This window comes from Dendropsophus ebraccatus, chromosome 4 (assembly GCF_027789765.1).
Source record: "Dendropsophus ebraccatus isolate aDenEbr1 chromosome 4, aDenEbr1.pat, whole genome shotgun sequence".
In the NCBI taxonomy this organism is placed as follows: domain Eukaryota; kingdom Metazoa; phylum Chordata; class Amphibia; order Anura; family Hylidae; genus Dendropsophus; species Dendropsophus ebraccatus.
Window position 1 is genome coordinate 106,493,793 of NC_091457.1, and position 26,769 is coordinate 106,520,561.

Here is a 26,769-nt window from a genome sequence, read left to right on the forward strand (position 1 = left end):
AATCCGCGGCCAACTTTTATCGTTTGACTTTTTAAAAAGTCGCACAAACAGGTCAATTTCTGGCTTTGACTTAAAAAATATTTCAGGTTATCTGTGTGTTTAAAAGCACCCTATGGACAGACTGCCATGACCATAGCCCTTGCCACAGGTTTCCCTTAAAGCGACTCTGTACCCACAATCTGTTCCCCCCCCCAAACCACTTGTACCTTTTGGATAGCTGCTTTTAATCCAAGATCTGTCCTGGGGTTCGTTCAGCAGGTGATGCAGTTATTGTCCTAAAAAAACCAACTTTTTAAACTTGCAGCCCCGTGCCCAAGGGGTGTATCTGTGCCTTAACTTTGCACCGTCCCTCCTCCCCACCCTCTTCATCATTAGGAATGCCACTGAAACATTAACTCCTGTCTGGACATTGCACAGGTGTCTTAACGATCCAGCCCATGTGCCGTTCTGACACAGGTGGGGATTAGGAGGAAAACTGCCTGGAGCATTCCTTATTATGAAGAGGGCGAGGAGGGACGGAGGGGTTATGCCAGCCTAATGCATACACAATCTAGGCCATGCCCGTTTGGCATGGGGCTGCCAGTTTAAAAGTTGTTTTTTAGGACAATGATTGCATCACCTGCCGAATGGACCGCAGGACAGATCTTCAATTTAAAAGCAGCTATCCAAAGGTACAAGTGGTTTGGGGGGGGGGGGGTCAGATTGTGGGTGCAGAGTCACTTTAAATGCACCTCTGTAGTTATCGACCAGTTGCCACTCTGTACAAGATAAGTCACATATATCTACATTGTGACTGTGCCAGCAGAATTGCGATTAAAGTTCTGCAGTATAATGCAGATAACTGATTTTCTGTGTCTAGTGAATTGGCTGCCTATGTGGATTGTACCTATATATAAACTTTATAATGATGATCAGATGTGACCTGGGTCAACTGAATGTCTTGCTTTAATAATTTCCAGCAAAGTGTCCTGAAAGTTCCCTGCCGGTCCTCACCAGTCTCTTTACTGATGGTGGCTTTGTTGTACATTTGTAGTTTACTGCTGCCGCTGAATACATGGTGGATGGGGTAGTTATACTACAGGTGGGTTCTCACACGTCATACCCGTATCATCTGTTCTCACCTCTGCAGGCAAAACCAACAACTTCTCAATTTTCCCTGATTGCCATGGATGACTTACAATGTTCCTATGTCCTTTGATTTGTATCACCTATGCTGGTACATGGAGATGAGAGTTTCCAACCTTGCAAAACTCCAACCCCAGCATGGGAGAGAGACCTAGGTTGGAAAACATCTTCCCCCTTGATTCAGGTTACTTATGGTGCGTTTACACAGAGATTTATCTGACAGATTTTTAAAGCCAAAGCCAAGAATGGATATGAAAAGAGGAAAAATCTCTTTCCTTGTTTGTAGTCTGTTCCTGGTTTTGGCTTCAAAGATCTGTCAGATAAATCTGTCTGTGTAAACGCACCATTACCTCCCTCACTTCTGAGACCAGCTGATCACTTGGAGTTTCTGCATCATAGAAACTCTGTAGGGTGCCCACTGGAGTGAGTGGGTGTCTACTCCCTGCTATGGACAGCTGGGGTCCTCCAATACAGTTCCTTGATGCTGTCATGATTATATATGATCCACCAGCTATTCCCTATGATTGTATAGCTCTAACTTGTTGTCTATAGAAAAATCTCAGCATGTAAAGACTGTAGAGCAGCGCGTGAGAATACACTGACCTCGAGAGGCTGCTTATTACTATGGTGATGACTGTGATCCCCACAAAAGGACTTGTGCGACAACACTTTTTTTTTTTTTTTTTGTACATTAGATGCATTACCATTATAATGCCAGCAACTATCATCCGTCAGAAATCAAAACCTTTCCAATGAATGTCAGTGTGATTGAAAAGCTGAGACTATGTTCTCCAGTTGCCCCGAATGTAACCTAATATACCAGGCGACCCCCACTAAAGTGCTGATTTGATTGCTTACCAGGCCTGGTACAGATTGTTGTCTTCTCTCTGCTTGCTGTCGTTGGAAAAAAAAAGTTTATTTACATCTAGAGGTTGCAGCAAATGTACTTGTCCTTAAAGGGGTAGTCCGGCATTTTTTTTTCCTGACACCAGGGAGTAGGTGGCTGAGGGAAACTACGTCCACTCACCTCCCGATTCCAGTGCCGGATCCCGCATCACGGCGCTACGGTTCCCGGCCACTTTCTGGTGTCTGGCGCGGGCCCAAGACATGAGGTCTCAGGTCCGCTCAGCCAGTCAGTGACTGAGGCGGGATCCGTTTCAAGTCCGCTCAGATCCCGCCTCTGTCACTGACTGGCTGATCGGACCTGAGACGTATCGTCTCGGGCCCGCGTCAGACACCAGGAAGCGGCCTAGAACCAGAGACTGGAGCGCTGGGATGCGGGACCCGCTGCTGGAACCGGGGAGGTGAATGGACGTCGTTTCCCTCAGCCACCTCCTCCCCGGTGTCAGTAAAAAAATAAATAAATAAATAAATCCCCCTCCCCCCCCCCCCCTGCCGGAGTACCCCTTTAAAGGTGTTATCTAGCAAAAATCTTTCTTTCAAATCAACTGGTTTTAAAACAGTTATGTAGATTTGTAATTCTATTTAAAAGTCTCAGGTCTTCGCACACTTATCAGTTGCTGTATGCCCTGAAGAAAGTGAATAACCTCTTTAAGAAATGAGATGTCAGTAGGTTTCATCACTCAGGGTTCCATAGGTTGTCCCCTCAGCATAAAGTAAATGTAGGACACCTAATCCATAAATATACTTATGGATTAGGTGTCTCACATTTACTTTATACTGAGGGGACAGCCTATACTTGTAAAATTTTTGCCTATTCTCCCCTGATGACACTACGGCAGACCTACTTACCTATGTACCTATGCATTTATATATTTGGAGTATTTGTGACCGTGATTGGTCATATATTGTGTATATTTGCTGCTTTTTTTTTTTTTCCTACTCGCAGGTCAAATTTTAGAACTATATTTACCTATGTTTTGGTGATGGGGTCACAATTTGGTATATTTTATATACTGACAATAGGTTATATTTTAGGTACAGCACTTTTTTTTTTAATTTTACTGGGTTTTTGCCACTACATTTATCAAGAGGCGCACTCCTTTTCGATCCAGTAACAGAGGCTGGTGCGCAGATCTACGTATAATCCTGGTGCTAAAACTGAAACATTTTGCATGCACAGAAGGTACACCTTCTTGTGTGCAATGCCTTGGCCCGTCCCTTTTCTACATATTTGGCGCACAAGGCGCAAACTTAGAGCCCACAGTTTTTCTACATGAGGGGCCTCGTGCAAACATTTGCGCTTGGTTTTTCAAGTTTGAGCTAGGCAAAATGTGCTTCAAACCTTGAAGTTCTTTTTTCGGAGTGATTATTTTGCCGTTGAGTGAACAAGGCCGAGCCGGGTGAGGCTGGATTTGATTCAGAAGGAGCACATCACCCAGGGGAGGGGATCTCTGGGCCCACCTCCAGTACACTAGACTGTTTGTAAGCATATATGGAATTTATTGCTTGTACTAATCTACTACTAGTAAGAAATCTTGCAGTTTTCATTCTGACCACTATGCCAAATAGGCTGGCACTTCTGTACAGATCACTTTCCAGCAGTGTTGTGCCTAGTAGACAGAATGTGTACAATGGAAGGTGAGACCAGTGGGATTTACCACCATTCACAACGGCTAATTCTTAAAAGGGTAGTGCACGGAAAAAAAATTTCTCTCACATAAACTGGTGCCAGAGATTTGTAATTTACTTGTATTGAAAAATCTCAAGTCTTTGGGTACTTAAAGTGTCACTGTCGTGAAATTTTTTTTTGCAGAAATCAATAGTCCAGGCGATTTTAAGAAACTTTGTAATTGGGTTTATTATCCGAAAAATGCATTTTTATCATGAAAAAGCAGTTTGAAGCTCTCCCCCCTGTCTTCATTGTTCTCCTATGGAGAGAGCTAAACAAAAGACCAAAACAGGACAACAAAGAGTTAATCTACAAATCCCTCACGGGATATCTCCTGTGACAGTCACCAGTGACCTGTCTGAGCTCAGATTACAGCTGTCACCCAGCTCGGTGCCTGTAATCCTCTGTTATCTGCTTTCTGCTGCCGGCTAACTCCCTCCTTCCTCCTCCCCCCTCCCCTCTCCCTAGAACAGACAGGGTACGTCTCCTGCAACAAGTCACAATTTTCAGATTTTTCAGAGTGGATGAAAAAGAGGAAGGAGGGGGGGACCTGGAAAAAGGCTTTTTACATCCAGATAATGGCAGATTTGGCTAATAAACCCAATCACAAAGTTTCTTAAAATCGCCTGGACTATTGATTTCTGCAAAAAAAAAAAAAAAATACGACAGTGACTCTTTAAGGCACTATTCCACGGGCCGACTGTGAGGAGCAAACAAGCAGTCCATAGCATACAGCAGCGGTCTGCTGCCACCTCTCCTATTCCACGGAGCTATGGCAGCATATCGTTGCTGTAGTTTGTTTTTCAACGTGCTTAAAAGACAAACGACTGCAACGATCAGCTGACATGAACGATGTCAGCTGATCGTTGGCTTGTATTCCACGGGACGATTATCAGCCGATATTGACTGAATACGGCCGATAATCGTTCCATGGAATAGGGCCTTTACTCTAAGTTTTATTCAGGTATTATGTTTAGTTGTGGCAGAATACTACCCTGTATACCCTGTATACTACTACTGTATATGCAGCCCCATGCATGGATGGACTATTTGCAGTCCAGAATGATCTTAGACTTTGCTGGTGACTACTGGACTGCAGCTGGTCCTGTGTGACACAGGAAACCTCCACCATCCAGTCCTGGCCTATTGGTAACTTGCTAGGAATTCCTTCTAGTATAAACCATTTCAGTCTGTGTGGAGTGTTATACGGTGATTGAGGGATAGGGCCACAGACGCCATTAATTCCAGATGTCTCATCCGCTTTCCCTATCCATCGTAATGCACAGACTGTTATAGGAACATTTCTGATGCCAAGTCCTTTGCACTGGCCACTAATGGGGGGACCCTGAATGGGGAAATGCAGCTTCTAATAATATCCATACACTAGCAATAGGCATGGGGTCTCTGACAAGTGGTGAGATGTAGTTTTGCAATAGTTAGAGCAGCAATGCTAGAAGTATAAATTCACCCCCACCCCTCCAATCCTGAGTACAAATCCCATCATCTCTGTACAGAGTGTTTTCCGCTGCCTATTAAATCTGCATCTGTTCATTATTTTCTATAAATGTCATTTGTATTGATGATGAAGCAAAACTGGATGAAACGTCTGGAACTGATGAGATCCGGCTGCGCAGATCATTGATTTATCAGCGACTGTCTGCTGGGAGGGTCAAGGCTTTGGATCACCTGCACTGCATGAGGGTCCTCCCCTCCCCCTCCAGGAATATGTAACAGAGCATCATTTTGATAGTGAAATGTCACAAGTGCCCTGTAAGCGCTCCCTCCATAGTGTCACATCAGCTTAGGCCGCCATCCTCCTCCCCCCAGATATAATGAGCGACTGAAGCATTTTTTAGTCATTAAATCTCTTATGCCTCGTTGCTGCCAGTTATCTGTAGCAGCCGATCGTTCCCTCTGTGACGTGACTCCCGGCAGCTGGATTTTCACAAAGTCCTAAAAATAGACCCACAAATTTCAAGGGCTTTAGGGACATAAAGATGAGGATATTCAGTGGTCTCTGAGCCTCCGGCCCACCTGACTCTTGATCTCTGTGGAGCTTCATGAAATTGTTTCCCCTGTGCTTGGAGTGGCTGATTTTCTTAATTTCACTTCTTTTTTCTTTTTTTTTTTTTCTTGTGTATTGCTATGTTCACAGTGGGGCCTCTAAACGTTTAGGGCTCGGACACAGTACTCTTACTAAAAGTAAGCCAAATACCTTTATAGCGACTCTGTACCCACAATCTGACCCACCCAAACCACTTGTACCTTCAGATAGCTGCTTTTAATCCATGATCTTTCCTGGGGTCTGTTCAGCAGGTGATGCCGTTATTGTCCTAAAAAATTTTAAACTTGCAGCCCGTGCCGAATGGGAGTATCTGTGCCCTAACTTTGCACCACCCCTCTGTCCCTCCTCCCCACCCTCTTCATCACTAGGAATGCTCCAGGCAGATTGTCTTCTATTCCTCACCTGTGTCAGCCTGGCACATGGGCTGAATGGTTGAGTACCTGTGCAATGTTCAGACAGGATAAAATGTTTCAGTGGCATTCCTAAGGATGAAGAGTGTGGGGAGGAGGGACTGAGGGCTGGTGCAAAGTTAGGGCAAAGATACTCCCATTTGGCATGGCCTACAAATTTAAAAGTTGTTTTTTAGAACAATAACTTAATCACCTGCCGAACGTACCTCAGGACAGATCTTGGATTAAAAGCAGCTATCCGAAATGTACAAGCGGTTTGAGGGGTCAGATTGTGGGTGCAGAGTCGCTTTATTACCTCAATGACCAAGCGGTTTTCTTAGTTTGTTTATTTAATTGTCACTTTCAAGGTGCCAGTGCCATGACCTAATTTGAGGGCTTGTTTTTTGTGGGCCATGTTTGTGTGTCTTTTTTATTTTATTTTTTTATTTATAGCATTCTTCATGTGGGATAAAAAAGTTCAGATTGTTATGGATGTGCTGATACAAAATATTTCTTTTATAAAAACAAATAAAAGAATATGATTAGTAGGAAGTTGTTGAAATAATAAGAATAAAATTAATAAGTTTTTTTTTTAATTGATTATATGTTCCAAAATTGAAATTACTCTTAGTGCCAAAAAGGCAGTATTCAGATTGTCAACAGAACGTTAATAGGCAACCTAATCGGCCTTGCAGGAGGCAAAACAGGGTAGGCACACATGGAATATTTGAAGACCTTCATTACTTTGTGATGCTATAGAAGATAATCTGCATACCAGCGAATGCGTCACGCCAGGGGTGGCAAGTCAAGAAACCTCTTAACTGCCACAATAGTGTTCGGAGAGGTATCACCGGCACTACTTCTAGCATGTGGTAATGGTAGTGTAGCTGGGTGTATTGTGGACTAATGCCGATTAGGGACGGGGGTGTTCCTCATAAACGCACTGATACGTCATGATATAGTTCCATATGGAGAAGAAAAGCCAAGGGCACTCACCCGTCAGTAGTGGAGAATCTTTATTTCAATGGTGCAATAAAATCTCCAAATTGCACACTGGTCGGAGCAGACGCCATTCCAAGTTACAGCGTGGTCATGATGGCCATTTCGTGCGCATCACCTGATGAAGCGCGCATCATCTGATGAAGCGCGCATGCGCGCGAAATGGGCATCATGACCACGCTGTAACTTGGGATGGTGTCTGCTCCGACCAGTTTGGAGATTTTATTGCACCATGAAATAAAGATTCTTCACTACTGACTGGTGAGTGCCCTTGGCTTTTCTTCTCCATATGGAACTGAATCTTAACTGCCACAATCACCACTTGACCACTTGCTGCAGTCCCTTTTTTTTTTTTTTACCACGGCCCAGTTTTTGTGTATGGCGCCATTCTATTCACGAATGGGCCAGGGGTGAAGCCCCTCTATGGCGTGGCCTGCAGCCCGGGAGCCATGACTACAGCCCGGGAGGAAACATTCTTCATGCTTCAGAACATCATTATTGTAACTCCGAACCCTAAATCATGATTTCTAAGGAAATGTAAGGGGAAAGCATTTGGGATATTTGGTTTGAACATTGAGAATTACAATTCATACTATCCCATAATTGAGTTGACTTGTGAGTCACACATAACCATGTTTTAACCTTCTTTTGTACTGCCATTTAATTAAAATTGTATTTTAGGGTGAGGTTTACAATAAAGGGGTCTTAACACTACAGTCTTTTGTGCCTTTTTGGGATTGCTTGAATATATTAAACAGTGAGAAAACACACGCTCTCCTGAGCTTGCAGGTGTATTGACGTTGTGAACCGCTTCCTTTAACCCCTTAAGGTCAAAGCCTATTTTCGTTTTTGCGCTTTTGCTTATTCCATTTTAAGTTTAAAAGTCCATAGCGCTTGCATTTTTTCGCCTAGAGACGTATATGAGCGCTTATTTTTTGCGAAACCAATTGTACTTTGCAATGACAGGCATTATTTTTCCATAACCTATGCTGCGAAACCGGATAAAAATCATTTGCGCTGTCAAATTGAAAAAAAAAAAACGAATTTGTTTTGATTTCGGGGAGTTTTGCATTTACGCCGTCCGTCCTATGGTAAAACTGACTTGTTATGCATGTTCCTCAAGTCGTTACGATTACTATGATATATAACATGTATAACTTATATTGTATCTGATGGCCTGTAAAAAATTCAAACCATTGTTAACAAATATACGTTCCTTAAAATCTCTCCATTCCCAGGCTTATAGCGCTTTTATCCTTTGGTCTATGGGGCTGTGTGAGGTGTCAGTTTTTGCGCCATGATGTGTTCTTTCTATCGGTACCTTGATTGCGCATATACGACTTTTTGATCTTTCTTTTTTTTTTTTACATTTTTTTTCTGGATTTGATGCGACCAAAAATGCGCAATTTCGCACTTTGGAATTTTTTTGCGCTGACGCCATTTACCGTGCAAGATCAGGAATGTGATTAATTAATAGTTTGGGCGATTACGCGCGCAGTGATACTAAATATGTTTATTTATTTATATTTATAAAATGGGAAAAGGGGGGTGATTTGGACTTTTATTAGGGGAGGGGATTTTTTATTAATAAACACTTTTTTACTTTTTTTTTTACTGTAACTAGAAGCCCCCCTGGGGGACTTGTATATACAAAGCACTGATCTCTCATAGAGATCAATGCTGTGTATATACACAGCAAAGATCGATTAGATCGGTCATAGCAATCTATTGCCGAGCCGGGATCAGCGTCATTCCGACGCTGAGGCCAGGCACGGGCAGAAGAACGGATCTCCCCCCCGCGATCGCATTGCGGGGGGGAGATCCGTCCCACTAGACATCAGGGACGTGAGGTCTGAAGCCTCTAAGTGCAGCTGTCAGGTTTGACAGCTGCACTTAGAGGCTTAATTAGCCGGCGCGGCAACGGGACCCGCGCCGGCTAATAGAGGCGCTGCACGTGTCAGCTGGGATCAGCGCCGTTCAGAGCGGGGTCCCGGCGGGACCCCGCTCTGAACACCCCGAGCGGCACCATGACGTATCAGATATGCATGGGTCGCTAAGGGGTTAAAGGGGTACACACTGCGTTTCACACTGCGTTTTTAGCATACATTTAACGGATCTGTTTTTTTTTTAACTAAGTGTCAGCAACGTTTTTGTGTCCGTAAAAAAAAAAAAATTATCAAAACAGATCAGTGTGTTTTTTTTTTTTTTTTTTTTTTTTTTTAATATTGGAAGTCAATGGAAAAATGGATCAAAACGGATGCACACATTTTTGATGCATCCGTTTTTGCAATCCGTTTTTCATCCATTTTTTTTTTTTTTTCAAAAAATGGATGAGAAAAACAGATTGCAGAAACGCAGTGTGAACCCAGCCTTAACTGCTATTTTGCCAACAGGAAGTGGTGTATTCTTTCCAGTCTGACACAGTGCTCTCTGCTGCCACCTATGTCCGTGACAGGAACTGTCCAGAGCAGGAAAGATTTTCTATGGGCATTTGCTACTGCTTTAGGGTAGCTTCACACGTACCGACTTGCAGCGTTAATAACGCTGCAAGACGGCTAGGTCCTGGCAGATCACTTTCACTACATACACACAGCGGTCTGAACGACCGCTGCGTGTATGTAATTCTGTCGGCCGCTTAACCCCTTCTGTTGCTGCCCGGCTCCCACTGCCCTCTCGTTCTGTATACATTACCTGTCCTCGCTGCACGGGGTCACGGCGTACTGCTCTCCCGCCCGGCCAATCAGTGTGTTGCCCTGCCGCAGCCACTGATTGGCCGGGCGGGAGAGCAGTACACCGGGACCCCGTGCAGCGAGCACAGGTAATGTATACATAGCCGGAGCCGGGCGGCAGCTGAAGGGGTTAAGCGGCCGGCAGAGTTTCATACATGCATCGGTCGTTCAGACCGCTGTGTGTACGTAGTGAAGTGATCTGCCAGGACCTAGCCGACTCGGAGCGTTATTAACGCTGTGGTCGGTACGTGTGAAGCTACCCTCAGACAGTTTTTGTCAGGAGCAGAGAGCACTGTGTCAGACTGGAAAAGATCCACCACTTCTAGTATTTAACAGCTGCTGTATGTCCTGCAGGAAGACTTGAGATTTATAAATAGAAGTAAACTACAAATCTATATAACTTTCTGATGGTGCGTTTACACGTAACGATTATCGTACAAATTTGCGCGATAACTATCGAATTCGAACGATAATCGTACGTGTAAACGCAGCGAACGATCATACGACGAACGATACATTGCGCATTTTGATCTTTCAACATGTTATCAAATCGTCGTTCGCAAAAAATTCGCAAATCGTTCTGTGTGAACAGTCGTTCGCCGATTTAACCAATGTGTGAGATGTGCGATCGTTTTGCGAACACTTAAGCCTAACGAATTTTTCCGTACGATATATCGTACCGTCTAAACGCTGCTCGTTATGAAAAAAAAAACGTTACTCTGACATCGTTAATCGTACGATCGGGCCAATTATCGTTACGTGTAAACGCAGCATGACACCAGTTAATTTGAAAGCACTTTTTCCGGAGTTTCTCTTTAAGTATATGACCACCTGTGGCTAGGCTGATGACTAGATGTTATTGATGAGCAGCTGTAGCCTGGGCTTCTCCCTTTTATAGTTGAACTCCAGTGAATGATGGATATTAACCCTTGGCTTGTTTACATGTTGTGGTATTGGTCCTCCTGGAGTTGACTATTATGTTCTTGGCAGACTCTCATGTCCTGTGATATCGGTCACACATTTCCTTCTTGGATCTCGCAACAATGCAGGAGAAAATGCCAAACTTGGTTAGAATTTCTGTTGCTGAGACTCTTGACTGCTGCCGGTTTTATGAGATCTTTAAGGGTTATTAACTTAAGGTTTCCGCTCATCCTAGAAGCCCTGCGAGGATCTTGTCTCCAGAGGTCATTACAGTTGTGTTTTGGAGGAATTTTCACCAACTAAGTTCTGCTTCATCCCTGCCCTGTTGGGTGTCTTCTATCAGGAGACTGCACTGTGTGGGAGGTCAGCTTTTATTTGGAAAGACTTCTATAAAGATGGCGGCAGGTCCTGGCTCATAACAGTCATTTTTACAGACAGCGGCTCTTGTAAAGTTATCTATGGTGACAGTGGGAAGTAATTCGGAATCGCCTGAATCAGTAGTACATTTAACCTGCACTTTAACCACCCTACAACCCTAGAGCTGAAAACACCATGTTGTGCAACTGTACATGGACTGCAGTGACTACCTGGCGACTGCGCATTGAAAATCTAGGGGAGACTTCTGTAAGCCGGTACTGAGCAGAACTGGTGTGGCCTGTTCACAATAGATTTCATGAATACTATAATGAATGGCAGAGTGTGACTGTAAATGGTGCCTTACAGGGCTGCAAACCCTACAGAAGTCTGTATCTACAATAAACCCCTATTATAGAACTTGGCTGTTTTTTGTTTGTTTTTTTTCTCGGAATACAGTGGTACCTTGGTTCTCAAACTGTATTTTTGGTTCTGAAACACTTGTTCTGTTCTCAAACACTTTTTGGGGACCCAGGCTTGAAGTTCTCTATCTGAACGTTTTTGCAAGCATGGATGGTGGGTTGTATAAGTTAAGCACTGGTGAGGCTTCACATACAGTGCCATATAGGACTACTGAAGTGCATATACAGTACAGTAGTAGTACAGCCAGTGCACCACCATCTCCCATCCTGTACTGTATAAGACTGCTGGAGTGCATGTACAGTAGTAGTACAGTCAGTGCACCACTGTAACACCCATCTGTTACAGAGGGAGGACTCTTTACAGTAAAGGATGAGTGAGGAGTTGGTGACTACTGTACTATAATTGCTGGTTTTGCTGAATGTTTCTTGTGTATAATGTACTGTACAGTATAGGGCTGTTCTGTAATGTCCTGTAGGGATTATACTGGGCACTATACAATGTAATATATGGGTACTGTAGGTAATTATTGGTGGCTGCTGGAACCAATTAAATACATTACATTGTTTCCTATGGGAAGATACTGCTTGGTTCTCAAACTGTCTTCCTGAACCAATTAGGTTCGAGAACCGATGTACCACTGTACTTGGCATTGGGTACTTGGCTTTTTTTTTTTTTTTTTTTATCTAAAGGTGCCTATACACATTAAATCTGTGTTTCCCAAAGTGACCGATAGGAGCAATTTTGGCAGTGTAGAATAAAATCTGCAAAAAATAAAAAAATAAATATATATAATATATATAATATTATTATATATATTTTTTTTTTTTGGAAAGCCATTCCCGTCAGTCTCATCTGTTGGTAGGCAAGCATTGTCTCGTGTTGTCAGGAAGTCCAGCTTGCTTTAGCAGGAATATGTGAATATAACTTGTTCACAATACTATAAATAGGTGCCATGTATGAAATCTTAGATGGTTTCTGAATTGTGTGACAAGCAATTAAGAATTGTGCAAGTAGTCAGAAATTCTAATTCATATTGAATACCTTCAATCTATGGCTCACATACAGAAAACACTTTTTCAACAACAACAAAAAAATGAATGTTGTAGGATTGTGTCCTCTATTGTACAAATGCATTCCATATTTTATGAAAAATGTAAGCTATGGGACAGAACTTGGCAAAAAATATATCTTGCAACAATGGCAGACCACCCTGGCCATTTCCTCACTGATCAGTTAAAGAACTAATGTAGCCCTGTGCACTGATCTGTTTAATTGGTGCGAAGCAGGAGAGGATGCTGGATGCAGCATCTACGTAACATCTAGCTTCCTACTACAGGAAAAGTGGGCCAAAACATAGCTTACCAGCATGTGTGATTGGGATCCAAGATATGGGGGACCATTGATGTCACAAGCCTGTGAACAGTCCTAAGCTTGGAATGCATGAGGAAGAACAGGGCTAAAGAATGGTTATTAAATGTGTGTTGGGAAATAACTTTTATTCAAATCAATTGTTTTTGTAAAGGTATCCATAAAGATGTAGTGATAAATTTGCATACTCCTATGTTCGCTTAAAGAATGTAGACTTCGAGGGAAGACGCTGAGTAACTTATTTTTATTTTTCCCTAAAAGGAATGTTACGCCAAAAAATGCAGATGGTTTCTAAGCTTGAAGGTGCCCTCGCACTTGTTTATTTTGTGGTGTTTTTCTGGCCTCCAAAAAAATGCCAGTGCAGAGCATTGCGTCTTCTTTTTTTTTTTTTTTTTTTTTTTTTTTTTTTTTTTTTTTTTTAAATGCTTTTGCGTTTTTCTAGCTCATTTTCTGCTGTTTTGACTTTGTGTGAATAATTTTTTTTATGGTTTAGGTGCTGGTGTGTGCACCAAGATGGCTGAACTTCCTTTTCCTCTGCCATCTTATCACATAGTTGTTGGACCAAAAGGGCACACCAACTCCAGAAAAAATCCATACACACAGCAGTGGCCGCTAACATTTTCCTGAGATGTTAAGGCGGTATGAAGCCAGCCTAAATGAAGGTTGAGGGCACTTCTTGCAGGCCCAGCTACTGGCTGTGGCTACCACAGGTTCTTAAATTGCAGGTGGCATTGGGACTTGCTGCTTCTATAGGGAACCAATCAGCACAATTGTGTTGACATGATCCTCTGCTACACAATATAGCTCTTCTGTGCAGCTTCCCAACGCTACCAACCGCAGCTGCATTGCTTTACAGTGGGGAAAAAGTAGTTTATTCCACGTGCAAGGACGTGAGAGGGTGGCAACTAGTCATCTGGGATCCGTCGGTACTAGTCATTGCTCTCTGGCCTGTCAGCATGCAGTCCAGGAATGATTAAAAGGCAGAGACTAGTTAGTGGCATGGTGTTGTTTTTTTTTTTTTTTTTTTTTTTTTTCATTTCAAATAAGCTAGTGTCAGAAAGTTATATAGATTTGTAACTTCTATTTAAAAATCCCAAGTCTTCCCATACTTATTAGCTGCTGTATGTCCTACAGGAAGTGGTGTAGTCTTTTCAGTCTGACACAGTGCTCTGTCGGCTACAGGAACTGTCCAGAGCAGGAGCAAATTGCAATAGAAAATCTCTCCTGCATTAGACTGTTTTTGTCACAGACAGAGGTTGCAGCAGAGCACTGTCACGCTGGAAAGAATACACCACATCCTGCAGGCAATACAGCAGCTGATAAGTACTGGAAGGCATGAGATTTTGAAAGATTTTTAGAGAATTTACAAATCAACATAACTTTCTGACAAAGGCTTATTTGAAAGGTGTGTGTGTGTGTGTTTGAAGTGTGTGTGTGTGTGTGTGTGTGTTTGTGTGTGTGTTTTTGTTTGTTTTCTCTCACGAGAGCTGAGATAACTGCAAGCGTTGTATCTCTAGCAAACATAGGAGCTGTGCCAGGTACACAGGGCACTTACTTTAGATGCAGCTCTTCCTGTAACTGAGGTGGGGGGGATGGGGGGACATACTAAAAAGCATGCACAAAAAGAATTAAGAAAAAGAATGAACATTATTTCCTATAGGGAGACCTCTAAAATATGGTTTTAATTAGTTAGAAAGACCAGGAATGAACGGCATTTTTCTGTAGTGCTCGGTAGACTGAGTGTATATACCATAGAAACCAATGTGTAATACCTTACCTGTGCAAGGTACACCTGGAATGAATAGGATAAATAGTGAAATTAAGGCTTATTCCATCATAAGAAGAGGTGTAGTTCTTTCCCCGTGCAAGATAGACCAGGAATGAACAGCATATATCTGGAGTGCACAGAGCAAGGAGCGTTTGTACAATAGAAACCGATTGGTAATACCTTATCAGTCCAAGGTACACCTGGAATGAGTAGGATACATAGTCAATGCAAGGGCAGAGAGATCCATCCTTCTGGACAAATAAGAACCCTGCTCCAGCTAAAGAGGAAGACTTTCGGAAGAAGCCCTTTTGCAGGTTATCCTTGATGTACGCAGACATGGCTTCAGTTTCCGGATCAGAGGGTGGATACACTCTACCACTACTGGGCGTAGCACTGAGAAGTAGATTTATGGGGCAATCTTATGGCCGATGAGGTGCTAACATGTCAGCCTTCTTTTCGGTGAACACATCAGCAAAGTCCTGTTACTGGTCTGGGAGACCAGGCAATGGCTTGGAAGAGTCAGAAGGTGGTGGAGGTACCTGGTTGTGAGAGGTCTGCAGACATCGTCTGAAGCAATCTGGCCCCCAACGTAAGACCTCCCTGGTCTTCCAGTCAAGGCTAGGGGCGTGCAGCTGTAGCTAAGGGAGACCCAACAGGGTGGCAGAAGAGGAACGGGACAGAATGTAGAAGGTGATCTTCTCTGTACTGGGACTTGCCAGAAGTTTGTCGAGCAGGACCACAGGGAGTAGCCACTTCTGGACCAAGGATGCTGCAACGAAGTTGTGTGCTGAGCCAGAATCCAGGAAGGCGGTGGGACTGGAATCGCTGTCCAGAAGAAGCAGAGCTCGTAATCGCCAAGAACAGGCGTGGAGAGGAAGCATTCACACTTAGGGAGGCCTCTCCTACCTGGCCTAGGTGTAAGAGTTTCCCGTCTGCTGAGGATGTTGAGCAGGTGGAAGTGGTTGGGTCTAGCACAATCGAGGCACAGGTTTTGCTCCCGACAAAAAGTTCTCTCTTCTGCCGTCAAATGACCTATGTCCACCTGCACGGGATCATCGGAGGCTGGCGGGGACAAAGCAGTAGGTGGTCTTTTGAAGGCAGTTGTATACGGCGAGGACATACCAACACGTTCTTGACAAAACTCCCTCTTCCCTTACGGAGAAACGAACATCGATCTAAGTGGCCAAGTGGATCAGGTCATTCAAAGAGGAAGGGAGGTCCTGGCTGGAAAGCATGTCCTTTGCCCAACTGGAAAGGTGGAGACTAGGCAGCATTATCCCTGTCGAGTTTGTGAGCCAGCGTGCTGAACAGTTTCGCATACTACCTGACAAAGGAGTTGTTCTTTGTCCCCGCCAGCCTCCGATGAGCCCGTGCAGGTGGACATAGGTCATTTGACGGCAGAAGAGAGAACTCTGTGCTAGACCCAACCACTTCCACCTGAATTGTGCTCAACATCCTCAGCAGACGGGAAACTCTTACACCTAGGCCAGGTAGGAGAGGCCTCCCTAGGTGTGAATGCTTCCTCTCCATGCCTGTCCTTGGCGATTATGAGCTCTGCTTCTTCTGGACAGCGATTCCAGTCCACCGCCTTCCTGGATTATGGCTCAGCACACAACTTTGTTGCAGCATCCTTGGTCCAGAAGTGGCTACTCCCTGTGGTCCTGCTCGACAAACTTCTGGCAAGTCAAAGTACAGAGAAGATCACCTTCTACATTCTGTCCCGTTCCTCTTCTGCCAACCTGTTGGGTCTCCCTTAGCCCCTAGCCTTGACTGGAAGACCAGGGAGGTCTTACGTTGGGGGCCAGATTGCTTCAGATGTCTGCAGACCTCTCACAACCGGGTACCTCCACCACCTTCTGACTCTTCCAAGCCGTTGCCTGGTCTCCCAGACCAGTAACAGGACTTTGCTGATGTGTTCATCGAAAAGAAGGCTGACATGTTAGCACCTAATCGGCCATAAGATTGCCCCATAAATCTACTTCTCAGTGCTACGGCCAGTCGTGGTAGAGTGTATCCACCCTCTGATCCGGAAACTGAAGCCATGTCTGCGTACATCAAGGATAACCTGCAAAAGGGCTTCTTCCAAAAGTCTTCCTCTTTAGCTGGAGTAGGGTTCTTATTTGTCCAGAAGGATGGATCTCTCTGCCCTTGCATCGACTATGTATCCTACTCATTCCAGGTGTACCTTGCACAGGTAGGGTAAAACACATCGGTTTCTACAGTACATACACTCAGTACATTGAGCACTAAAGAAAAATGCTGTTCATTCCTGATCTATCTTGCACGGGGAAAGAACTACACCTCTTTTTATGATTTATGATGGAATATGCCTTAATTTCACTACTTATCCTATTCATTCCAGGTGTACCTTGCACAGGTAAGGTATTACACATCGGTTTCTACAGTACATACACTAGTACACTGAGCACTACAGAAAAATACTGTTCATTCCTGGTCTTTCTAACTAATTAAACCAATTAAAACCATATTTTAGATGTCTCCCTATAGGAAATAATGTTCATTCTTTTTCTTCATTCTTTTTGTTCAGGAGAATTCAGTGCCCATCCTCGGGACATACTAAAAAGCATGGAGGTTGGACCCAGGGACCTGCTGCCACATGAAATGTGTGGATTTGGGACTGTACAGGATTGTTCTCATTGGTGTTGCTGCTCCAGATAATGTGCATCTTGACTTGTAGTATGGCAGCAGGGGTGTCCTGCACGGTTTTTCGATGGGAACCTGTAGCAATCTCCATAACGTTCTGTCAATCAATTGTATGACTGACCTACTGTTCATTGTAAATGTGCTGCTTCTGCTGGGGCTGCCCCACACAGATACATCAGTCAGGCTGGTGCCTTATAATGATAGATCTTCATTATTATGGTGGGTTCACACAGAAAGACTTGACAGATTATTGAAAAGTCAAAGTCAGGATTGGATTTGAAAAGAGGAGAAATCTCAGTCTTTATAACCAGTTCCCTGTTTATAGTCTGTTCCTGGCTTTGGCTTCAAAAATCTGTCGGATAAATCTGTGTAAACGCACCATTAGGCCATGTTTACACATAGCGTTTAATTAGCTCTTTTGCAGTGAATTGCGGCAAAATAGCACTAATTACATACAATAGTAAGGCTAATATAAGCCTATAGGAGGCTTCTCTGAGGCCAATGTAATTACGTTTGGTGCCTTTTACATGTAGCGAGTTTACAGCAGGTTTCACACTGCAAGTTGCATAGTGAAATCCATTGCAGTACTCTGTACCCTTAAAGTCTATGGTCCTGCATCCTTAGAGCAGATTTTTATTCTGCTGCAAGAATGTAGCTGCCATGCTCCTGCTTGAGTCTCTGGGTCCCTGCTGACTGCCTGCCTGCTCAGCCAATCACTGCGCTCGCCCAAGGCAGCTTCGTGTGAAGGCACCCTTTCTTTACATAATTAGAGGCTAATTGATTACGTGGCTTTGAAATTTTGTTTAAATTGACGGTTTTGGGTTTCGGCCCTATTTCCACATTCCATGTTTCACAGACGTGTAAGGCCATGCGCCTGCTTCATTACAGCGCAGCATGTATTCATACAGTTTCCACACTCCCAGCATCATATTGTTATGATGTACACATGCGGCTTATCACCTGATTAATTTTTTTTATTGATCTTGGGATCTGCCTCCCTGGTTACTGTATTCTAAGGTAAGCGCTGGCATCCCCCTAAGCATGTACAGAATTTCTTATTACAATACATGTGTGTAAAGAATAGTGGGGACTTTTTTTTTATTTTTTTGTGCATAGTGATTTCCCCTTTTGACATCTGTTTGCAGGTAATATAGAAATGGTTTGCCTTCATGAGATTATCCCCTTGATCACTCTAGAGATTTTTTTTTTTTTTTTTTTTCCTGCGTTGTTCAGGTTATATCACTAAATCTCTCTCACCGTTGTGTAAGACTAACAGTTCCTTTCTTTTTCCATTTACCAGGGTGGCAGGCGGCTTCTGTGAGGCTGGGACACATTACTGCTGGCATTGCTGAGGAATCCCAGGTGTGTATTGAGCCCTGACCTGTAGCATGTACACTATATAGCAGTGCAATGTTTCCTGATCAAACCTGCTTCAATAGGATGGGGGTAATAAGCCCACTCTATTTGCCGAATCATTCATCGTTCTTTCCTTAGTGTGTGGTCATCAGACCATGGTAGAACTTCCCTCTTCAAAAAGGAGGAAAAAATGGCAGAACATTTGGCTCTGTAAATCCGTGCCGGCCCCGACAGTCTTGCAGATCTGTGTCCTGGGATGATGGAGTGCTCAGATCCTTGTGCTGCACAGGAGGGAGGCTGGAGAACAGCGAGATTACAGTGTGTCCTGAAAGAGGGCGAGCTGGCACGGGATACAGCCGTCAATCATACAAGTGCCAGTGTCACCTTGGCATCGTCCTTGTTTTATGTCTCGTCTCTTTTCTTTCAGGATCAGCAAACATGTCTGACAAGATGTCGAGTTTCCTCCATGTGGGGGATATCGTATCCCTGTATGCTGAGGGATCGGTCAATGGATTCATCAGCACACTGGGGTGAGATTGATACCAATGAAATAACAGATGGGGGAGGGGTTAAGGGACTGGTATAATGCGCAGAAGAAATGTAAGTGTTGTAGACAAATGCATATATAACCCAGCACCACTGTATGAGTGTATTAGATGGTAAAATTGTACATGTATGCATACAGTCATGAACGTTTTGGACTCTCCATCTTGATTATGGATGTCTTCTTGTGCAGTCTGGTGGATGACCGATGTGTGGTACAGCCCGAAGCTGGTGACCTCAATAATCCACCCAAAAAGTTTCGAGGTAAGTGGCATGATGTTAAACAGATGGGCCAGCTATGGAGTAAAAATCTCTTATCCCATGGCTGATGGCCTGTAACAATGGATGTAAAACTACATTCCCTTGTTTTTTTTCAACCATACCCATAGGATTTATTGGTGCCCAATACAAGTATTTTGGCAGTAATAGACCAGGGTATGGAGTGCCAACCTAAAATTGTGACCTTGATGTCTATTGATCCCTGTTGACGTCCAGCTTTTGCCTTTTAAGAAGGCAGGTCTAGATATATGTAAATGTGCTTTGTGTCTGAATTTCTTTGTTCAAGATCTCTGCTTGCTGTCAGTAAGAAAATTCATGTTTCCACCCAGGAGGTGAACACCCGCTGTACTGTCTACATTGTAGTAAAGCTCCAGCTGTGAAATCCTCTTTAGGCTAAACAGACTCCAAACTATTAATAATCTGTATGTAGCTTTGTCCTTCCATGACGGTATTCCTCTGCAGAAGATCTCTACTCGGCTCCCTCCACTCCTCTCAACCCCTGTCTAGGTCCCTCTCATCATCCACCCCCTCCTGTCTGTAGCTTTAGCTTTGGGCTTTCCTTCAGCAGTTTCCTACTAATGTAAGCAGATTGTTCAGTGTCTTGGAACAATCCGACCCCTTTCTGGGATTCACCCTTCTTACTGTGAGGCTCCAGTATAAAATATCAGGTACCTGGAATCTTTGCATGTAACTAGGAATCCAATAAGAATTCCCCACTCTTTGTGTTCCAATATTCCTCCTGTAGACACTGGAGTTTACATACCAGGGTGTTGGAAGTCCAGTATATACACAAAGCTGACTGCTACAAAGTGGCGTCCTCCCTGCATGGAAATGTTTTACATTGTTACAGACGCTTGTGTAATCCCTTTTGGTACCTTACTATATTTTAGCTGTATCAGGACTCCTTTTAAAGGGCTCCTACCACTGGGAGCCAGAATCCTTATAATGGTGCGGCAGCATTATAAGAGTCACACATATGGTTGTAGGAAAAGGAAGAGACAACTGCGTCCTTTATCAAATATCCTTTTATTGTGCCCAAAGTTGCATACCAGAAAAAAATGACATTTTGTTCCCCACAACAGCTGGGTCTTTGTCAAGCCTGTCTAGGCACAATATAAGATATTAGATTATGGATGTCATTGTCACTTTCACTTTTCTGAGGATTGTGCCTGGGAGCCAAGATCGACCCATTACAGCGAACTTGCATCCATTTACCCATGGAATTGTAGAGCTGTCTCATTGGTTATATCATTACTACATATGGATGGAAGTGTCTCCCAGAGGTTCTCCATGATTGTGACATAAAGTAATGATTGTGGGCGAGGGGGGGGGTTTCTATACGAAATATCTATAGTGTTCTTCAGGGGGATGAGTGAGGTGGAGTTAGTTGACTGATAACTGGAAGCAATAGGTATAATTCATCTGCACTGTGACTTTAAGTAAATGTTCTTTTAAAAAAATGCTTTGTAAGAGCAGACATACCGTATAGGACCTGCACAAGAGTTTCTTTTTAAAGCGTGCTTGTCGTTTTAGGTCACTTTTCCTAGAAAGCGGTTGTATGTGTACATGAGTAGCACTAGTTCTGCTCAAATATTTAACTACTTCTAGTATTTTACCAGATTTCTCCTCTGCGGACATCCTCTCTAATTTTTTAGTTTTGATTTCCCTATTACAATGTGTACACAAAAGGATCCTGCTCCACTATACATCTATAGCGTGCACTCAGAATGGATGAGACAGAGCAGTACTGAGCTGTGCAAGTTATGACTCAAGATCCGAGGTGAGACTAATGGTCACATGAAGGGTGTGCAGCCAGTCTGCCTCTAGCCAGCCCCCTCTTAGACCTCTGGGTGCACTTGAGCTGTGGGCTAGTTCACACAGACTAAAATCAGCGGAGCTCTCCACTACGGAATTCTGTCTCCCGTCTGTTTCAGTGGGACAGCTTGCGCGCCTCCACTTCCGTGGCTCTCCGCTTAAAGAATTGACGGAATTCCGCCAGTTTTACTGTGTGAACTGGCCCTTTTAAAAACATTATACAGCAGAATAGTGAGGGAGGCTCACTGTACCTGTAAAGCTAAGCTCCCGCCTGTCCCTTCAGATCAGGTATGGAGAAACAAATCTTGACACAAACAAGTGACTGCCCAGCCAACTGCTGGCCGTAGCAGTGACCGATCCCATGCAGTGATTGGCTGAAAGGGCACTTGTGTTTAGACTAGATGCTGCTGAGCCACAGGGAATGGGTACTTTTATATCGGTAGCGGGGGGGGGGGGGGTACAATAGCAGCCTATGGCCATGTTCACAACATGGCATAAGACATCGGCTGGGTCACGAAACGGCCAGTGTCAGAAGATCATCCTGGCCGGTACTGCAGTATGGGCAGGATGATCTTTACTTCTGATGAATTGGGATGCGGGCGCCTGCATCCCAACTCGCCACCCACGCTCCATTGTGTGTACTGCCAGGTTTTCTGCGGCAGCTATTCAGTGAATAGCAGCTGCAAAAAAAACTGACATGTAATTTTTGTGGCGCCGCTAGGGATCCCGGCTTCAGTGTATTCCATAGACTGCAGCACTACGTAAGTCTCGTAGTAACCACGGCCGTTGTTGCAACAATGGCTGTGATTATTAAGAAACTTTCGTAGTGTGGACATGGCCTATGGCTGTATCTATAGTACTCACATATATAAATTAAATCTGTAGCATATTAAGTATGTTATACTGCAGAGCTGCGCTCTCTGTTCTGCTGGCAAAGTTCATGTAAACTGTAATATCCCTTTACAGAAGCTGGAATCTAAGGATCACCTCCAGAGACTTTCCTGTACATTCTGCGCTGGTACAGAATTTATTCTGGGAGATGAGATTTAGGCGCCTGCCGCTCATTGATTCTGACGACTGGGATAATTTTGTTGTATATGGACTTCTATGGATGTTTCTGGTTGTACATTAATCTGAAGGTTTAGCTAGGCTCCCGAGCAGTGTATCTTCTATGTATTGGCACAGAAAGGGTTATCTACATACAGATTATGAAGCTTGGAGGATTGCTGATTTTCTTTCCCCAACCCCCCCCCCCTTCCTGTCCCTCTTATTTCTGTGCTGTGTATTAACCTAAATTCTACTGATTTCTGGCCGTTCCCATCACCCTTATCTCTGGGCTCTGCTCGCCCGGTCTTTAGTGCTGGGTAATTGCAGAGCAGTAGCCATTTCTCTCCTAACCTGATATGGCTGATAACTGGGAACAGTAGATTTTTACTTTTTCTACAGCCTCAAATGGCTGATAACCGGGAACTATAGATTGAATTTGGGACAATGTAGGAGAATGTGATTTCCATCTTTTCCTTTCACTCTATTACGGTGTTTACACCAGTGTAGAGTCTCTTGATTTTGTGGCCCTTTAAGGCATGGAAGTCCCCCTTCGTCTGTGCTTCCGGTATAGGTGTATCCTGCCAGTAGTTGTTTTAAAATGAATCAAGTTTTTTGCATCATCCTAAGCCCTTGTGCATCCTCTCCCGTCCCTCCTTCAAGTCCCTGTCTCCAGGTCTTTTTCCATGCTACAGTGGATTTGATCCTGCATCCTCTTGTTAAACCTCTGTCTCCCTCCTCCTCCTCCTCCTCTCCCTCGCAGGCAGCCAATTACCAAATAAGGGCAGCAGTGGCCGCTCCTGCTCCATTCCCAGGCAGCCCTCCGATTCCCAGGCAGGAGCAGCCTGCATGACAAAGGGTTAACCCCTTCACATCTGTCCCGGGTCATGGGCCTTTTGTCTTGGTTTGATTAAATATTATATCAGGTCCTAAAGAATCAAAGTTTTTCTACAACTTTTACATAATAAAAAAAAATTCTTAAACCTGCTTGTAAACTGCTCACACTTGTACATGTAGCTGGAAAGCTGAAGAACAACTTGTGGATGTGGTTACAGGTCCCATGAGAGTTGTTGCTAGCAAAGGTGAAACAAGTGATGTATTGCATTCAGGACTCCGGAAAAGCTGTGTGAGAACCCCTCTAAGAGGTTTATTGTCAGCCATATTGGTTGTCAGCCAATCAAAAAAAGAAAAATATACAAGTTAAATGACGGATATGAGGATATGGATTAATTCCCTGCGGGTCAAGAATATGGTCAACTTAAGGGGGGGGGGGGTTAGGTTGCGAACAGTAGGGAAAGTGAAACCACAAGCCTGATGAGAACTCCACAATTTAGCCACAAGAATGTCCTTTTCTTCCAGGAGACAAGTGAATTGACGTGGTGCTATGGTTGAGTGCTTGCATTGGCCGCTATGACAAGTAGATCAGAGGAGGGGGAAGGGGGTCTTCTAACTGCATTGTGCATACTGGTTACCCCCTCGGTTACTTAACAGTTATGTAAAATTTATTGAGACCTAAATAAAGCCCATGCATGTTGTTAACCATTTGCTCCCTGTAACTACAGCCACCGCTGTCCCATGGTATTTGACGTTTTAATCTGCACAATTCATTTATTTGTCTGTGGACCATAAGCCATCATATGCTCCAGCTGTCTGCCTATTATCTTCCAACCCCCGCTAATCCCTCAACCGCTGCCTCTATTGTACCCGTTCCTGGGCAGGATGCCCGGCTCTGCTCTGTAGCGGCCTGTTCTGACATCCCAGAATCAATGAGTCCTGAGCCTCATATGTACATAGCACTGAAACTGAGCAGCTTCCTGATACTGGGCTCTAACTGGTTGTATGTTCTTTTACAGACTGCTTGTTCAGGCTCTGCCCTATGAACAGATATTCTGCACAGAAACAGTTCTGGAAAGCCGCAAAGCCAGGCGCAAGTAGTACGACCGATACAGTTCTGCTCAACAAATTACACGTAAGGCACAGTGTTACAGCCACATGGCAAGCCATAACAGGGGATGGTTCTTCTGTATGAGAATATTTTATAGAAAGAGCCTGTGTTCTGGTATGGAGAAAGGTTACTGGTATGGAGATAAGGTTACTGCACACCAGGGGGCTAATAATCCTAGCAATCTAATTATTTTATTATTAGTATTAGTATTATTATTAATGATAAAATTATCATTTTTTTTTTTTCTTTTTTAAAGCATGCAGCAGATTTGGAGAAAAAGCAGAATGAGACTGAGAATCGCAAGCTCTTGGGGACAGTCATTCAGTATGGAAATGTTATCCAGGTATTTTCAGCAAAGAACAGATTGATGGTGTGGCAAATATCAAATGGTTAACCCACATATGCTCCTATAATCACCAGTTCACATACATGATCGGTCCATATCAAGCCTAGTGTTGCCTAATAAATCACTTATCCTATCTTTAGTGACTGTAACCTGAGCTGCAGTTACAGGTCTCCACTTCTACAGGTCTCCACTTCTACACAAAGACAAACTACCTCAGGCCCTATTCACTGTGTGGTGATGGCACTTTGCCGATCAGTGATTGCGCTATCCACAGGATTGGCTAATCAGTCTGAAAAACACATTAAGGGTACGTTCACACCTACAGGATCTGCTGCAGAAAATCAGCTGCAGATCCTGTAGGTGTGAACGCACCATAAATGTTTCACATAAACTTCATATTTGTCAGTGGATCCCAGTGGTTTGGCGTTGCAGATGCTTTCCTTTTGGTAGGGAATATGGGCGATTTTATGCAGCTTCGAAAAAAATTTGACTCTTCTACATCTGTCTCTGTTCTATCACAAATTTTTTCTCAACTTGAATTTCCTTAGATGCTTCATTTAAAGAGTAACAAGTATCTGACTGTGAACAAGCGTCTCCCTGCGCTGCTGGAAAAGAACGCCATGCGGGTGACACTGGATGAAGCTGGAAATGAAGGCTCTTGGTTCTACATCCAGCCATTCTACAAGCTCCGCTCTATTGGGGACAGTGTGAGTGTGGATTGGGGACATCACTGGAACAACTGGGGGTGAATTACCTTTTTGGGTCACCTTCATTTTTTAGCCCTAACTTTTATAAGCTGCTTGATGACAGCATAGTATAAGGGCTTAAAGGACACCAACTAAAATGTAAAGTTCTGTCAAATCTAATTAGGGTTCCTTGGTTCTAGCTGGCCTATACTGCAAATATTACAGCTTCCATGAGAGGGCCCTCAGCTGTGCTTTAGTACTGAAAGGCAGATCTGCCTGGAAATGGAGCGATGCTGGAGTGAAGGGGGTTTGACAGCATTACTCCACTTTGGTAGAAGCTGAGCTGTAGCTAAGAGGCTGTTTTAATGTGCCACTTTTTCTCTGCTCCATTTTGCCTCCTCCTCCACTGGATTCATCTTTAAGTGTTTTGTACATTAAATGCACAGCCTCAGGTCTCCAGCATTTATTTGGGTCAGACTGAATACATTTTATTTCCCTCTGTATTGGAGTCTGGGCCCTGCAGCCTCCTGGGATTCTAGTGTCCCTATTGAGAATAATAATTATAATAGTTATTATAATCTCCAACTATACACCTGTCTCTCCCCCCTTCCCCTTCATCTCCAGAAACCATTTTTTAAATATTGCATTGAATCTGCAGACTTAACTACTTTATTGGTCCGTCGGCTGTCTTGCTATGACAGAAAACTCCATACAGTATTAAACACTGTCTCCAGTTGTTGCTCCATCAGCAGGAGAACAGGGGTAAAAATATGCTTACGACTGACTGCAAAATATGCTCACGACTGACTGCATAGGGCTTCTAATTTTGATTCCAGCAAACCTCTTATTCACTGCCTCTGTGCCTGCTTGCAATCACCTACCTCTTTAAGATAAGGAGCTCAACACCGTAATAAGCTGGAAGGCAGGGGGTTATGGGAGCATGATAACGTATACTCTCCCATCCCCGTGCCCCCATAGCACTGCCTTACCGTCTTGAACCCCACTAGTGTGGATTGCCCACCCAGCCAGTTGGTGACTGGGGTGGGACACTGCTGCAGTCACTGAGTGGCTAAACTGGCAGTCCATCAGTAGGGCCGTGATGTTTCAGCATTCGGGGCCGGGTACGTGACATACCCAGAAGCCAGTTGGAAATGGCATTAGGTGGCTGCTGAAGAGACCGGAGAGCAGTGCTACAGAGGCACAGGAATAGATAAATATACTTTCTTCACTATGTTCCTACACACCCCTGCCGTCCAGTGAGTTTAAAATTTTGTGGGTCTTCCTCTTTAAGGATGAATTCTAGTGTGAACATTATTATGTTAGCTATAGTGTACATTAGGGGGCAGTATTATAGTAATTATGTTCTTGTACATAGGGA

The 26,769-nt window shown here is 43.9% G+C and overlaps 1 protein-coding gene across 1 annotated transcript in view; it reads left to right on the forward strand.

Moving 5' to 3' along the window:
• Positions 1–26,769, forward strand: part of ITPR1 (inositol 1,4,5-trisphosphate receptor type 1) — a 104,933-nt gene that overhangs the window by 24,331 nt on the left and 53,833 nt on the right. Inside the window, exons 2-7 of the mRNA XM_069966637.1 lie at positions 18,678–18,739; positions 19,161–19,263; positions 19,470–19,540; positions 24,268–24,383; positions 24,616–24,702; positions 25,254–25,412. Coding sequence (XP_069822738.1) covers positions 19,172–19,263; positions 19,470–19,540; positions 24,268–24,383; positions 24,616–24,702; positions 25,254–25,412 — 525 coding nt within the window. The 5' untranslated portion in view covers positions 18,678–18,739; positions 19,161–19,171. The remainder of the gene's footprint in view (positions 1–18,677; positions 18,740–19,160; positions 19,264–19,469; positions 19,541–24,267; positions 24,384–24,615; positions 24,703–25,253; positions 25,413–26,769) is intronic.